The following is a 15056-nucleotide window of genomic DNA, read 5'->3' on the forward strand; positions in this document are numbered from 1 at the left end:
GCATTATTTGTTTGCAGATTAATATTCTTAATATTAGTTTCTTTCTAAGTGTGATTCATTGCTTCAAGATTCAAGTGTCCAAATGCTTTCTGCAGCCATTTTACAGCATAAATCCAAGCTGCCCACCCCTGCAGTAGCACACTGCCCCAGCTGAGCTGGAATTGTGAAAGAGCACGAGAGGTGACTGGGGACCATCAGTAGGGCTTCTTAAGACTAGTGACTTTCTCTGTACTCTGTCTTATTCTTCTGTCATGGATAAGGGCATTTAATGTCATGGCCCCGCATGTGGCCAGGAGTGGGCACCAGGGAAATCCAATTAACTTCAGCCACAGCAACACTGCCCACATTGTGCCTTTCGCAATCCCACCCACCCCTCTGGCACAACCGGGTGCCTTCCATCGCCAATGACCCACTAACTTTCTTTGACTTGACTCGAGTCTGACATTCGCCTGTGCTGTTTTTCTTCTTGTTTGTGATCTCAGGGTTTTCACTGAGGATTACGCCCCACTGCTGAGTCTATGCTCGATGAATGACTCATGCTTTCTTTAAGGTAAGCTTTTGCAGCATATAGATGAGCAATCACATATGTCCCCTCCCCAACATCTGGCTGCGACTCAAGGCAAGGTCTGCTGCCATTTCAGCTGCAGCACCGCTCCGCCTGTCAATTTTGCTCTGTACTACACCGCATCTTGCGATGGTTGGCGAGAGCTGCTGTTTTCAGCATGTGAGGAGTGAAGACTATTGAAATACTAATAAAAAGGAAGCCTGTAAGCGTCCATAGGGATGTGAAAACAAATCGGGGTGTGGCGTCCCTGGTGAGAGGCCAGACGGTTACCGACTTGCGCGGCTAAAGTGCACCTGGACCTGGGTTTCGATGCTGTGTATTACCTCGGCGGAACAACAAGCATCAGGTGAGCCAGCAGGGCTTCTCCTATTGGCTGCCAGCTCCTGTCACGCCAGGCAATGATGCTATGATGGGAGGCGGTCTCTTTCATTACAACCATCTTTATATGTGTAGGTAAACCAACTCTGAAAAATAAAAGATGAAATGGGACGTTAACAAGCAGTCAGTCTCTCTGAAAAGATAGAATGTGAATAAGGGAGAGAGGCACGTGGGAAATAATGAGGGAGTCGGTTAAAAGAAAGTAGGCAGATGCTGAACGATGCAGGCATGGGCATGAAGAAGAGAGTGAGAAAGAGAAAAGAAGAGAAAGACAAAAGAGTGAAAGAAAGCGACTGAGATAGGCCAGCTTGAAAAACAAGATAAAACGGAATATAAAACGCATAGCCAAGACTGACACAGTGAACATGCCTGAATGAGAAGGCACACTGCATTAATTATGTAACAGAGTCTATGCAAGCAGGCCGCTCGCACGAGTCTCACAGGGAATGACAGTCTGGAGATATTAGTATTCGGCTGACGCATTTGGGCCCAGCTGTTGAAGAGAAGACACATTGATTTTAGACACTCAGGTTGCATTGTGTCCAGGTGCGTTTGTGTTGGTCTTAGCTTGACAGGAAGAGGGCATCGGCTTTATTCCCACCAAATAAAACAAGATGCTTAAAAACAGCTTAAAAACATTTCACTAGCACAATGGAAGGAAGATGATGTCTGTGGGAGAGGAAGTTAGGTATTTTTAAGTTAACTCTTTTTTTGGACTTTAAATAGCCACTTCTGTTTTAGTCAATCTATGAATGGTTTAGCTTTTGATGATACATTATAGAGATTGGTTTGGTTGTGACACAGATTTCACAATTCAATACCAATATCGATTATTTTGGATATACAGCAGGTACAGTACATGGCAAATTTTCTCAAGGGGAAAAAATATCTCTACTAATGCTGTAAAATATACATGGGAGTCAGTTGGTACTAAAAAAACTATAATATTGAAGGATACACATTTAAATTACAATCAATTAAGTTTTTATAATAATAAAGTTACAACTGCATAATTACATTTCCACTCCAATTCGCTTTTTGAAATATAAACATTTAAATGGCTATGAGAAAAACTTGACTGACGAACAATTATATGAAAAATTATATGTAATATGGTGTGTATATTTAGCAAAATGCTCCTCTTTAGAGTTCTAGACTAGACTAGTGAGTTTATTGTCATCGAATATGTTTTTTCGGAGTTAAATGTGACGTTGTGACATTGTTTACAACATGATATATTTATGACTTTCTGCAGTTGAAACACTGACTGAGCGATTGAATGAAACAGGATATGGATTTTGCCAATTTATACTCTTTATTTTAACATACCTTTAGATGTTTATTCATGTCCACAATACACAGGCTTTTTTTGTTTAGATACTGTAAAATACTGAAATATGAGATTCTGTCATATCAAATCACAAATCTTGTTCATTAACTGAAAACAGGCTGGATTAATTGATTCTTGAGATTTAAGAATTAACATTGTTTCGTAAAAATCAATCTTTTTTACCCAGGCCTAGTACATTGTGTATACATTAACATGTATACTTATATAGACAACCATTCAAAAGTTTAGGGCCAAAAAGATTTTTATATTTAGCAAGGATGCATTAAAGCTGCAGTTTGTAACTTCTGGCGCTCTAGCGATTAATAAAGAACCAATCTTAAAATAGCCTTCATTTTATAAAACTTATTATAGGTGTACTGTAGTGATTCAGGATAAGCCCAAAACACGGTTTGGTAAATGGATTCATGATTTACTCACATTATATAAATGTAGTACATTTTAAGCAGAAAAAGTTACAGACTGCAGCTTTGAATTGATCTAAAGTGACAGAAGATTTCTATTTATTGTTATAATATTTCACAGTGTTACGGTTTTTACACATTTGTCTAAATTAAAGTGGCCAATTATAATGAATAATTTGTTTTATTTTTCTCAGCTCAAATCATATGCAAGCATTAATTGAATAAAAAACAAACCTTAAAAGAAGAAAGGTCAAGAGACACAGAGCAAACAGAAGAAAAACTGTACATTCATCCACCCACAAATCTATTTTTTGCCACCCCTGCCCTGAAGCCAGTTACATTCTCAAGGCTGGATGCTTTATGAATAGCAAATAAAGCCCTAATAGAAGAATATCTCATAGGCTTGCTTCAAGTAAAGAGACCGGCCTGCAGATTTTTAGAGGGGTTCACTGACTTCGGCAGTGCGTTTCTCACAGATGATTTAATTCACTGCAGCCAGTGAGTTTGCGTCCTCCGTTCCACTCCCCCCACCCATCCAAACCCTCAACCCCCAAAGCCCAGCCCGTCCCCTTACAGATGTAATTTACTGTCTGCTTTGTCCCTCTCGCTCTTCTCAGACTCAAGGGTTTCTGAGTAAATTAGCTACATTGCTCGGTCAAGCTTAAACACAGAATGCAGCATTTGTAAGAGTATTTAAAGATGTCCTCCACAAACCAATCCTTTTGGAAAAGAAGAGCCGGCTACTGCGACTGTGCATGCCTCGGAGTCTGCCAGATCTATGAGTCGGGTTAATTTTGGGGCCGCCATTATCAAGAGAACTCGGTGGTTGAGGACCACTACAATGGCCTTCTCTGTGCTTGTCCAGAACTAATGAGCTAATCTGTAATTTCCAAACCCACAGACATAAAATCCTGTTTTCTGTCAAATATTTCTCCATGTTTTATATCAGTGGTCTCTATGAGGTCGCTTGACCCTATGTTAGCATGCTATCTACTTCTCAGGCCGTGACACTATTCAGTGGAGAACTATAAGGGTGCAGTGGCACGGCATCAGGGAGATGACGTCGCTCTCTGGTCTTCCTCAAGGGATTCTAACCCTTTAGCTCAGTTCAACTCCACATAGTGACTCTAATGCTTTGGTTGTCTATATCATAAAGAGCAGAAAGACTGAGGAAGTTACCATGGAAAGCATATGTGACCCTGGACCACAAAACCAGTCTTAAGTAGCATGTGTATATTTGTAGCAATAGCCAAAAATACATCGTATGGGTCAAAATTATTGATTTTTCTTTTATACCAAAAATCTTTAGGATATTAAATAAGGATCATGTTTCATGAAGATACTTTGTACATTTTCTGCCGCAAATATATCAAAAGTTAATTTTTGATTAGTAATATGCATTGCTAAAAACTTAATTTGGACAACTTTAAAGGCGATTTTCTCAATATTTAGATTTTTTTGCATCCTCAGATATTCAAATAGTTGTATCCAAATATTGTCCTATCCTAACAAACCATACATCAATAGAAAGACTACTTAGCATCAGATACATGACGTATTAATCTCAATTTAAAAAAAAAACCTGACCCGTATGACTGGTTTTGTGGTCTGGGGTCACATATATCCTTCATAATCAATCTTTTCATTTCAAACATTAATTAAACCAATTTCAGATACACCATAGACAGTCATGACAAAACTATTCTTAAAATGGCTTGTGCACAAAAAGGCTAAATCCTAATCCACCTTTTTCTTCCCGTAAGAGTGGGCACGGCCATTTGTAAATTTTATGGGTCTGGCTTCTGGTCTCATCCACGTCCAGCTATTTTTAGCCATACACAACAGCTCGTTTTGTATTGTCTTTAATGCAAACAGTTTTATTGTTTACTGCACGTTGTTATTCTTCTCCTTTTTTCCCTATAGCGGATAATGAACCGGATGTCTTGCCCATAGGCTTACACTCTTTAAAATCAAGGTGCTTCACGATGCCATAGAAGAACCCTTTTTGTCTAAGTGGTTCCATAAAGAACCTTTAACATCTGAAGAACCTTTCTGTTTTACAAAAGGTTATTTGTGGCGAAAGAAGGTTCTTCAAATTATAAAAAGGTAAGAAAGAGATGGTTCTTTGAAGAACCTTTGACTGAATGGTTCTTTGTAGAACCAAAAATGGTTCTTCTATGGTATCGCTCTGAAGAACCTTTTAAAGCACCTTTCTTTTTAAGAGTGTACTTTCGCATTGAAGAAAAAGGTGGATACTTTTAGCTTTAGAATTATGTTTATAAAAACAGACAATGTTTTACACATACTTATAATAATAATTTATTTTTCACTGTATTATTAGATGTTTATACATGAAAACGTAAAGATATTTTTCTATTCTATTCTATTAGGAAGAGGTCTTTTGAAAGCAGATCTAATATTTGCCGGGCTATGGTATCAAAAAGCCTGAAATCCCCGACCGAGTTCATAGTAAATGTTGGCAAGCGATGGATCACAACAGGAGAATATAGCTGTACATAAAGTGCATTTGTAACAATTATGCCGTAATGCTGTTGCAAACAAATAAGGCTACTAAACCGTCTCTCGCCATAAAGTAAAGAAATAGATTCTACCTGTGTGAAGCACATGCTCAGCTCATTACCACAACATCAAGCAGTCCATTTGCTAGCCTCCACCCTCCTCTTTCCCAACACAAAGCAGCTCATTTTTGCTTCAAAGTGATTCATAATACAGAATCAAGATGTCTTTTTCCCTCATGCCGTTACACAGCTGTTAAGCAGATACTGTTTGTACCAATCTGCGGCTACCGCATTGTTTGTCAGCACCAGTTTAGAAATTCATTCTTTAACTAGGACCAGCCACAGAGGGTCTGGCAGGGCGGGAGGAGAGGCGGGGAGACATATTTTGGAGCCGTGGCACTAATTCACACAAAGGCGGCGGTCGAGAAAACCACAGATATAAGTTGAGCTGTCAGACTGCGTTTGAGACTAAAGGACTGCAGATGGCTTCACTGAGGAGACTGGCTGTCAGACACACTTACCAGAGCAGGATAGACCAGACCCTGATTTACTTCCTGATAAATTGACTGGTACTAATGTTAAGACACAGAAGCAGGCACAGGGTACCCTTGATTTGCCATCCGTGTGACAGTCCTTAACAAGGCTAAGCAGCGAGTATAATATCCTCAATAATTAATATCCGAGCCAAAGGAAGACAGAGGACGTCAAGGTCACTTTCCTGAATTGATGGGAGAAGACAGAGAGAAGCAGATGTACAGGGGTACGACAGAAACAGACAAATTTTCCGAATGGTGTGAAAGAGGGAGGGAGAAAAAAAAGGGAAAGACAGGGAGCGAGCAGATGGAGTGAGAATGCTGGAGAGCTGCTCTAGATGGCAAGGTCTCTGCACTGAGTGCCGTCTTCGTGGCTCAGTGACGCATCCTCCTCCACTGTTTGTAAAAACAAGACCATCACACTCCATCTTGTGGTCCCGCAGGGCTGAGGGCTCGCGGCTGATTTATGGTGCACAGACTGAATTGCCTGGCTGGGATGACAGCAGCACTTGGACTCTCCCTCGTGGGAAGCCCCCAGCGTCTGCCTGGCTTGTCGGAGCCTGTGCATGGCAGCTTGCGATAGTGTTAGAGTGGAGACAAGGTTCCCAACATGACCCCCATCCTGGACCGAGGCGCCGCAAAGCCACCCAGGACCTCCCGGCCACATCCTTTGCCTGCAACGAATTACGTGAATGAGATGAATGATGCTTGCAAAACAATTATTCCAGTCTCATATATCCAAATAAACCTGACATATGGTTTAATGGTTCACCTATTACAAAGAATGGGTCCAGAGATAATAAATAATAAGATAGATAGATAGATAGATAGATTAGACTGGTTGGAAATCATCTATTATTATTGTATTACTACACCTATTTTCACCTATTTACTTTCATGCCACGCCAGTGCTTGCCCCACCTGCAGTGAGAAGAAAGAAATAAAGTGAGTGCCAAACTGATGTCTGCCCTCTCACTCCAGCAGATTATTTCTCACAGGAGCTGGCTGCAGCTGTATTGTTTCATCACGGAACAACAATAGAAAGCAACAAACAAGAAAAAAAATATGCTTTTTGAGGCAGAATGTGTCTAAATATGATTTATACGATCTTTACGCTGAAAACCGCATCAAAACACATTCACATTTAATATAGTTAATCTTTAAACCGATGCATCATTGTGTAGCTCAGAATGGTTTGATTTATTAGGAACGTCTTGCTTGTTTCTTGGGCTGTTTCACCTTGTTCCTCAAAGAAATGACGTTCTTTCCCCGAGCCCGTAAATCCAAAGTGACTGAATAGTGTCACTGTGAAAACTGCAGGGCCCCGTGGTTGCAATTACATCCCCAGTCGCAGAGTGTGTTTGAGAGGATGTGAGTATGCCCACTTTCCCTCATATACTCTCTGAGCCCGAGCCTATTTAAACAGGTACATTAGCGGCATTTTCTCTGGCCCTCTCTCCAATTACATCAACACTGCGGACCTCCAGCGCTCGTGCCTGTATTTTTGGAGAGAAAAGAAAGTGCGTTTTCCAAGGAGACGCATAATAGCTTCCAAACAAGATGAAAGTCTGGCAGTGACACAAAAGATGTTCAGAATTTTTTCCAAATTAAAAGCCATTCCTTTTGTTTTGGGTATGCAACACTCAGCCCACTTATAAATTGAGCTCATTTAGCCATATTTATGATAACAGACATTTTTAATGAATTAAAACCCCACTTTGTGGAGCAGTGTTTTATAGAGTTCAGGAGCGACAGAAAGAAATGCACTGATTTTCTGCAATTCAAAGAATACAAAGATAATGAAATCTGGAAAATGAAGTGTTCCATTCTTCAGTCCTATCTATCCAAAGTTTATTCTACTTCGAAAGCTACAATTATACAGTTACATTCTTAAAGATGTAGTTTAGCTAAAAATTTAAAATCTGTCATTAATTACTAACCATCATGTTGTTCCAAACTCGTAAGACCTTTGTACAGCAACACGACTGACACGTTCAAGGTTTAAATATCTTAAATTGTGTTCCAAAAATGAACGAAGGTCTTACGGGTTTTGAACGACACAAGGATGAGTAATTAATGACAGCATTTAAAATTTTGAGTGAACTATCTCTTTAATTCAGTTCTGAATGGAGCACAACCCCGTTACTGGTAGAGAGCAAAGACCAGTCTTTTACCTGCCATGTCTACCTTCAAACTCGCCGTGACCTCTGACCTGCGGTCACCAGGGCTAAATAAACGAGCTAAGGTTCATTCTCTACCTCATTAGGGGGCAGATCTGATTGGGCTCCTCTCTCCTGAAGTAAACTGATGTTGTTCGAGCTGACAGCAGCGGTGGGTTTTTTTTTTTTCTAAGAGAGCCTTTGCATTTCAAGTGGCACTATTTATTATTCTTCAGCCTTGCAGAAAGCAGATTGCGGTACACATATTTAAAACACCTCGTGTATTCTTTCATCCTCCCGGTGCAAAAATTAAACCCCAATATTTCCGATACGTCAGCACTGCTGTGGGACTTTCATCCCTGTGACATTTTTCATAAACTCGCTGCTTTACTCGCAAATGTGGAAGAGTGAGGAAAACATAGAAGCTTCCGCCTCCAGCCAAAGCCAAGACCATAATTAGTAGGCTTTAAATCCTAGACAGCAAATGTTCCCTCTGACATAGTGCTCTGGACTGTATTTTAAGTCTTTTCCCGGAACTGATTGGCAAGCGTATTTTCCTGATGACTTTCAATAGACATTCTCCGTAGGAGGGCCGTCTGCCTTTCACTGCTCTCTTCTGCACAACTCAAAGATCAGCTGCATTGAAGCTTTAATTGCTTCATTTGTTGGCATTATATTTCTATCTCTGGTATGGCAAAAAAGATAGGAAGAGATTCTTGTTTTGTCAGGGGTCGACAGGCTGTCATGTCTTACTGAAATTTGTTATGTGGTTAGCACAGACCTTTGAGAGAAACATCTGTGAGTTTTGTGGATAAACCACTGACAGGATGTGAGAGAGCTGTTAATGGCGTTCTGCTTTCACTGCGATGTAATTTACAAGAGAATCGCTCCACGGGAGACCCCCTAAAGGACTGAGACGGAAAAAGACGACAACATTCAATGTATGTACGTGTCCCTCTCGTCATAAGGAACGGGAATTTGAAAACCCTCTCTTTTTTTGTTGAGTGTCGCCCATTCAAGAGGTGAACGCGATTTGAATCTTGTTAAAGTGCCTCCTATTGATCCGCAGGATGCAGATAAATCCATGCCTCTGTAGAAAAGCGGATTCTTATGAAATGAAAGGAGGAATTCTGGGTAGGCAGACTGCGCCTTGGCAGGTGTGGTGTCCTCGGCAGTCGCTCGCTGTATATGTGGATAATGGTGAGACTCACCCTTGTTGCTATGGTGATAACATTGACTTTTGGTGATGAAAAGCCCTTTCAAGATGTGGACTTGTGCGTGTGTTCACAGGGCTTGGTAATTATGGGCTAAATTTGAGCCACTTGAGATACCGTAGCCGATCCAGAGCTTTACTTTCCAATTTATTTTTTACTTTTTCAATTTAATTTCTCCATTCTCCCTGCTGCTCGCCTGAGTTTTAGTATGAGGAAGCGTGCACGTATATGTGTGTGCGCGCCAGTCTGGGTGTGGATGCTGCCGTCTATATATGTGGGTCAAACCTCTCTCGTAATGCACCGAGACACAGATACACAAACACACAGGAGCTCTCATCTTCTCACATGTGCCGCAGGAGATCTGAAGTGTCCCCAGACTTCAGTCAGTAATCTGTCAATCTCATCAGATCACATTTTAAAAGAGTGACAGATTTGGCAGCGGAGATCTTGGAAAGCAACACTCCAATCTTTAAATATTGATTCAGGGCCCAAAGCTGTGTTGTCCCTCTGAGTCCTGAAAGAGCAGGAAAAGCAGATAATTAGTGATTTTAATTGGATGATCCGTCAAGCTCAGAGTGCCAGATGTAAATGTGTGAATCCTTCCCACAATCTTTCGCTGTCACTGAAGGCTATAAGTGTGTAGCAAGGTCTCAACCCTTCGGCTGATTTACCAATAGGGAAGCTGACAAAATGTGTCAACAAACATCTGTGTGGTAGATTCTCGGGCTGTTTTTATTGACGGGGTGAGAACCTGTCATGCAACGAATCGTTTGGTAACAATTAATCAACAATAACAGGTGTCCACTGGCTTAACAAGTACTTCAAGCTCTATATCAGCACTCATCAGTGTGAGTTTGGAATGTCATGCTTAAGGAACACACATATATACAAGACCATATCAGTTATTGACTAATATCAGAGATTTAAAAAATCACTATCACATGATATTGTATATACTGTATATAACAAACATGTCTTATTATTAGAAATGTCGAAGACTGTTTTGCTGCCTCATATTTATTTTATTTTATTTTTTGGAAACTGATTTACTACAATTTGGCGTAATAATGTTTAAAAAATGGAGAAAAATTACATCTGTTTAGCAAGAATGTACGGAGCCCCTAAGGGGACGTGGAGCAAAAATTAAATAAAGTTTAGTTTCGCGTGCTCACGTGAAACTATCGCGTGCGCACGTGAAACTTTCTCTATAGTTTCGCGTGCGCACGTGAAACTATCGCGTGCGCACGTGAAACTATCGCGTGCGCACGTGAAAGTTTCACGTGAGCACATGAAACTAAACTTAAAAAAAAATTCTGTAGGTTTTCGTGTGAGCACATGAAAGTTTCAAGTGAGCACATGAAACTAAACTTTAGATTTTTTTTACTCTGACGTCCCCTTAGGGGCTCCGTAAGAATGCATCTATTTAGCAAATAGATCAAAAGTGATACTAAACACATTAACATGTTACAAAAGATTCAAATTTCAAATAAACACTCTTCTTTTAAACTTTCTATTAATTAAAGAAATCCTGAAAAATAGTTTAACACTTTAGACACCTTTTAGAAACATTTCTCACATCACAGTTTATATATAGTTTAGAAAATAGTTATAAAATATGACAAGAACTCAAGAGTTCAACTGTGTCAGAACAAATTCATCATGATAATGTCAGAAAACTTTGATAAAAAGGTAGGTAATGGACTACAATCAACCAAAAATCCAGACAACTGTTAGTATGACACAACTATCAATACTTTGTTGACCAATTACCAAGCATTGCATAATTTTGTTCAGTATGTGGCGTAAAAAGTTCGCATTAGCAATTAAAGAAAAAACACTTGGTCAGGTCAAAGTGTCTGAATAGTTTTTGGTCCCAAACAATCTCAAATGTGTATATATACCTAACTAAATCAGTCATTTATTGGATATCAGCCATAACATTAAAAATGATTAGTAGTATCACTCTTGAACTGAATTTTAATAGAAGTGAATCCATAATTCTTCTTATAATTGCTCTTATTTATTATATGTGAGCGCTGCATGCGAAAACAGCAATCTGAGGAAGCGATTTTGTTATGCAAATGGCATTTGTGTATATTAGCACACATTTAAGCAGAGAGAGTGCCCTTGTCGTGCTTGTCTATCCAGATGGCCAATAATGAAATATGTATGGAGTCAAAAGGACTCGCACAGAAAGCTGTTTTGGGCTGACTGCTAATAAAAAGAGAGCTGCCTTGATTATTACAGATGCATCTCTTTTAAATAAAAGGGAAGAGAAAGAGGCAGACAGCTCCTCAACTTGAGCGAGAGAGAGCTCGGCTTTTTTGTTGTTATAATGATACAAAAAGCAGCTTGAAAGCCCTTCCCTCCAACACAACAAAGGACAGATCTGTATTAATACTGGCTCAGACAAATCTTTCTTTTTTTTGTAACTCCACAACAGCTTTAAAACATCATTACATATTTATAACTGCCAGCTAGATGACAGAGACGTAGCACAATGTTCAGCATTTAACAATGAGGCTACTTTGCCAGTGTCCCTTACTGTGAAATCTCTGATTGCACTGTCTAAACCCTCTTTCATCAAGCCTGGCAACAGAGTGAAACAATTACTCACAAGATAAGGATCCACTTTTGATTTAGCAATGCACCCTTTAAATGCTTTATTAAAAGGCCCTCGAAAGTTCTAGCAATATAACTTGTTGAAGCTCACGTATAAAAAAAAATAGAGCAGAGCTCTTCACCATTCCCCCCAATTCCAGCTCTGACATGTACTGAAAAGATGAAAGCTCCAAAACAAACTGTGCCTGAAATCCATGAAGGAAACTGCAAATAAGCAGAAGCTGTGCAAACGGCACAGTTTAGACAACAAAACTAACTCTTACTTTCTCTCTCTCTGTGCAGATCAGTCAGAGGGTTTCCACTGCCAAGATGAATGCCGTATCCTGGGCCACTCGGACCGCTGCTGGATGCCCCGGGTGCCCATGCCAGCGAGAGCGAAGTCTCCCGAACACGGCCGCAACGTCATCGCTCTGTCCATTGAGGCCACCACCGTGGACGTACCTCACTACGAAGACTGTGGCACCACTAAAAGGACTTTTGCCACCTTTGGCAAAGATGGGCCGGACGAGGAGCGGGCCGAACAGAGGGGCAGGCGGCAAACGGCGGAGCCGGCCGTCTGCAGCCCCAAGACCAATGGCACAGTGCGCGAGGCCGGAAACGGCCGGGAGGCCGTCAGCCCCATCACCTCCCCGGTGCACCTGAAGAGCCCCCAATCCAAACCGCCCTCCACCTACAACACGCTGAAATGCCGGGACGCAGAGCGCATAGCCAACCACAGCCTGCTGCGGCAGCCGGAGGGGAAGGACAGTGAGCCGGCCATGCGGGAGATCAACACGCTCCTGCAGGATGGCCGTGAGAAGGAGTCCCCCGGCAGCAAACGGCTGAAGGACATCGTGCTTTAACCGGCTCCCACGTGTACACAGAGCACATGCACTTTCTACGAGTGTGTGTGTCGACGTGTGCGTGTGTGTGTATTTGTGTGCTTTTGCGAGCGTCGAGCCGAACGGGCCTGGGGAAGGGAGACACATGTGCAGCACAACGTATTCTCCAGAGACCAAACAAACTAAGCTGAAAATGTGTCTGCGAGCTCAGACTGTCATCGTGGCTTGGTAGTAACAGCAGCGCTTGTACGTTCGTCGCAATCGTCTATCCGCAGCGGACAGGCTGGTTACTGTGTGCTGCGTGACATGCTCCACCCTGCCCTCACGTCTTACCCTTAGAGGAGAAAGACCTTCCAGTGCACCGCTGGTGACACCCGAGTACAGTCATGCCTTGTAGACTCTAAAGAGACTTCTAACTTTCTTCTAATGCCTTCTTTGGTATGCAGTTTTTGCTTCAGCTGCCAAACCGCTCACTGTTCCCGAAGAGGACGTGGGTCTCTCTCTGACGCTACAGACGGTGAGACTCTTCCCGTCTAACATACGAGCAGTCCGACCGCGCCGTCCGATTGCGGGAGAGCGCACAGGACCACTCCTGCAGATCTCATTTCATTTCAGTGGCTTCTCACTGGTCTGATAAGACAAGCTTTCTCTGTTTCCCTCAAGACATTCCAATGTCAGCAAACCATGAGGTCGTTACAGTGCTTATTTTTTATCACAGATGGAGCTAAATGAAGTTGTGCTATCAGCTCAAGCTCACCGAAAAACTGGAATAGGGAGAGACCGATCCCCCAGACTTACAGCCAGATATAAATATATATATATATATATATATACGGATAAAAAGAAGGAAAAAAAAAACGGGAAAAAAACAAACATCAGACTTGTTGCTTTTGAAATCTCCTGTGCCCTTTCCTGATTGTAGCCAGTGGAGCGCAGTTTACTAGAACTTCTTGCTCTGGTCTTGTACTTTTTTGGATTTTGACTATGGGGCTAGGATAGAAGGGGTCGTCACTTACGTCTTGCTATGTGAAACTCTGTTTAGGGTTTACTACTATCATTTTTAATAATCTGTTGTTATGTGACAATCCCTTTAATGTTTTGTTGCAAAAGTAAAAACTGAAAAAAATAAACATTGGTGTTCAACTAAAGCTACAGTAGCGTTTGTACACAAACACAAAAAGGAAAAAAAAACATATATGCCAAAATATATTTTATAAATAATTTAAAATGTATAATGAGAATATTTAATGCTGTGTAGTTATTTTATCAGTAAGTTATACTTGAAATTAACTGGCTTTTTTTCTTTATTTGTCCCCTTTTTATTGACTATGTTATTCCTATTTTTTATTTTTATTTTTTATTTTTTCAATTGATCTTGAATTTCTGTTCACTGTGTTACCCCTGGCAACTGTTGATTGCAGTCTACCTTGTTGTAAAAGAGTTTCTTATTGGTCAGTTCTTGTGCCATCAAGTTTCTGTGTGGGCAAAAAAAGAGAAAAAGACAAAAAAAATTACAAAAAAAACAACAAAAAAAATCAACACCAACAGTAGTGTGTCAGTACAATGAGCTTAGAGTGAGATAGCAAAAGAAACCAAAAAACTGCGACAAACATTAAACTTTCAAGATAACAGGTTGTTGTTTAATCTTAATACTCAAGTAAGGGTAAGAGTAATACACCATTTCAAGTCACTCAAGGCGGTTCCACTCATTTCTGAAGTGTTTGAGAGGTGCTAAGTGGATAGAAGTTACATGTAAAGCAAACCCAGATGTTCTGAGACAGACTTGCTTTGCTATCTCTCATCAAGTACAGCCCTCCATTTTTCCAGATCATTTAAGAACGCTGTACCAAGCCCAACCAAACAAGTTTGTTTGTTTTTTTTTCTGTAAGAGAGAAAAAAAAAAGGTTTGGTGGAATTGCCATAGCGGGGTACGGAGAGAAATTGCAAAATCAGTTTCTTTGCAATACTTGTTTTATAATGTGGGAAGTACAAACAGCAGCAAGTGTGAAAAAGATATAGATCTAGTAGCTGAATGTTTTTTGCTGGTCTCACCAAACAGCTTCTGGCAACATGAAAAACGGAATTATCACTGAATGTATACTGCAGCTTATTATTAAACTATTAAATGTTCTCCACTTTGTCTCCTTGTCTACATTCATCAGTTCTGCATGTTTCCATCACACTCTTTTTAATTTGCCATCAAATGGCTCATAATGGAATAGATCCGCCTCAACTGGAGAGGAAGAGAGCGAGACGGCATTGTTGAAAAGTAATGAGCGCAACCCCAGTTCAGCATACAGCAATTATCCTTTCTTAAGCGATCTTTTGTCTTGCCATAATTCATTAAAATCTATAATGTGATATGAATATCTACTGTTAATTTTCCTTGAAAGTAATATGCTAATGCGCGTGGCGATGGCGGCTGCAGCGATGAGAATCAAATCAAAATTAGTTTCCGCTGCGGTCCAATCTGAAGGCCTCGCTACGGAATCA

The 15056-nt window shown here is 40.7% G+C and overlaps 1 protein-coding gene across 4 annotated transcripts in view; it reads left to right on the top strand.

The window, feature by feature from the left end:
* pcdh19 (protocadherin 19) overlaps positions 1–14698 on the top strand; it is a 60293-nt gene extending 45595 nt beyond the window's left edge. For all 4 annotated transcript variants that reach the window (XM_073820886.1, XM_073820888.1, XM_073820887.1 and 1 more), the window contains exon 5: positions 12025–14698. In XM_073820886.1, the coding sequence (XP_073676987.1) occupies positions 12025–12584 (560 nt within the window). In that variant the 3' untranslated portion in view covers positions 12585–14698. The remainder of the gene's footprint in view (positions 1–12024) is intronic.
* Positions 14699–15056: the final 358 nt, after the last annotated feature.

Source organism: Garra rufa, chromosome 16 (genome assembly GCF_049309525.1).
Source record: "Garra rufa chromosome 16, GarRuf1.0, whole genome shotgun sequence".
Taxonomy (NCBI): domain Eukaryota; kingdom Metazoa; phylum Chordata; class Actinopteri; order Cypriniformes; family Cyprinidae; genus Garra; species Garra rufa.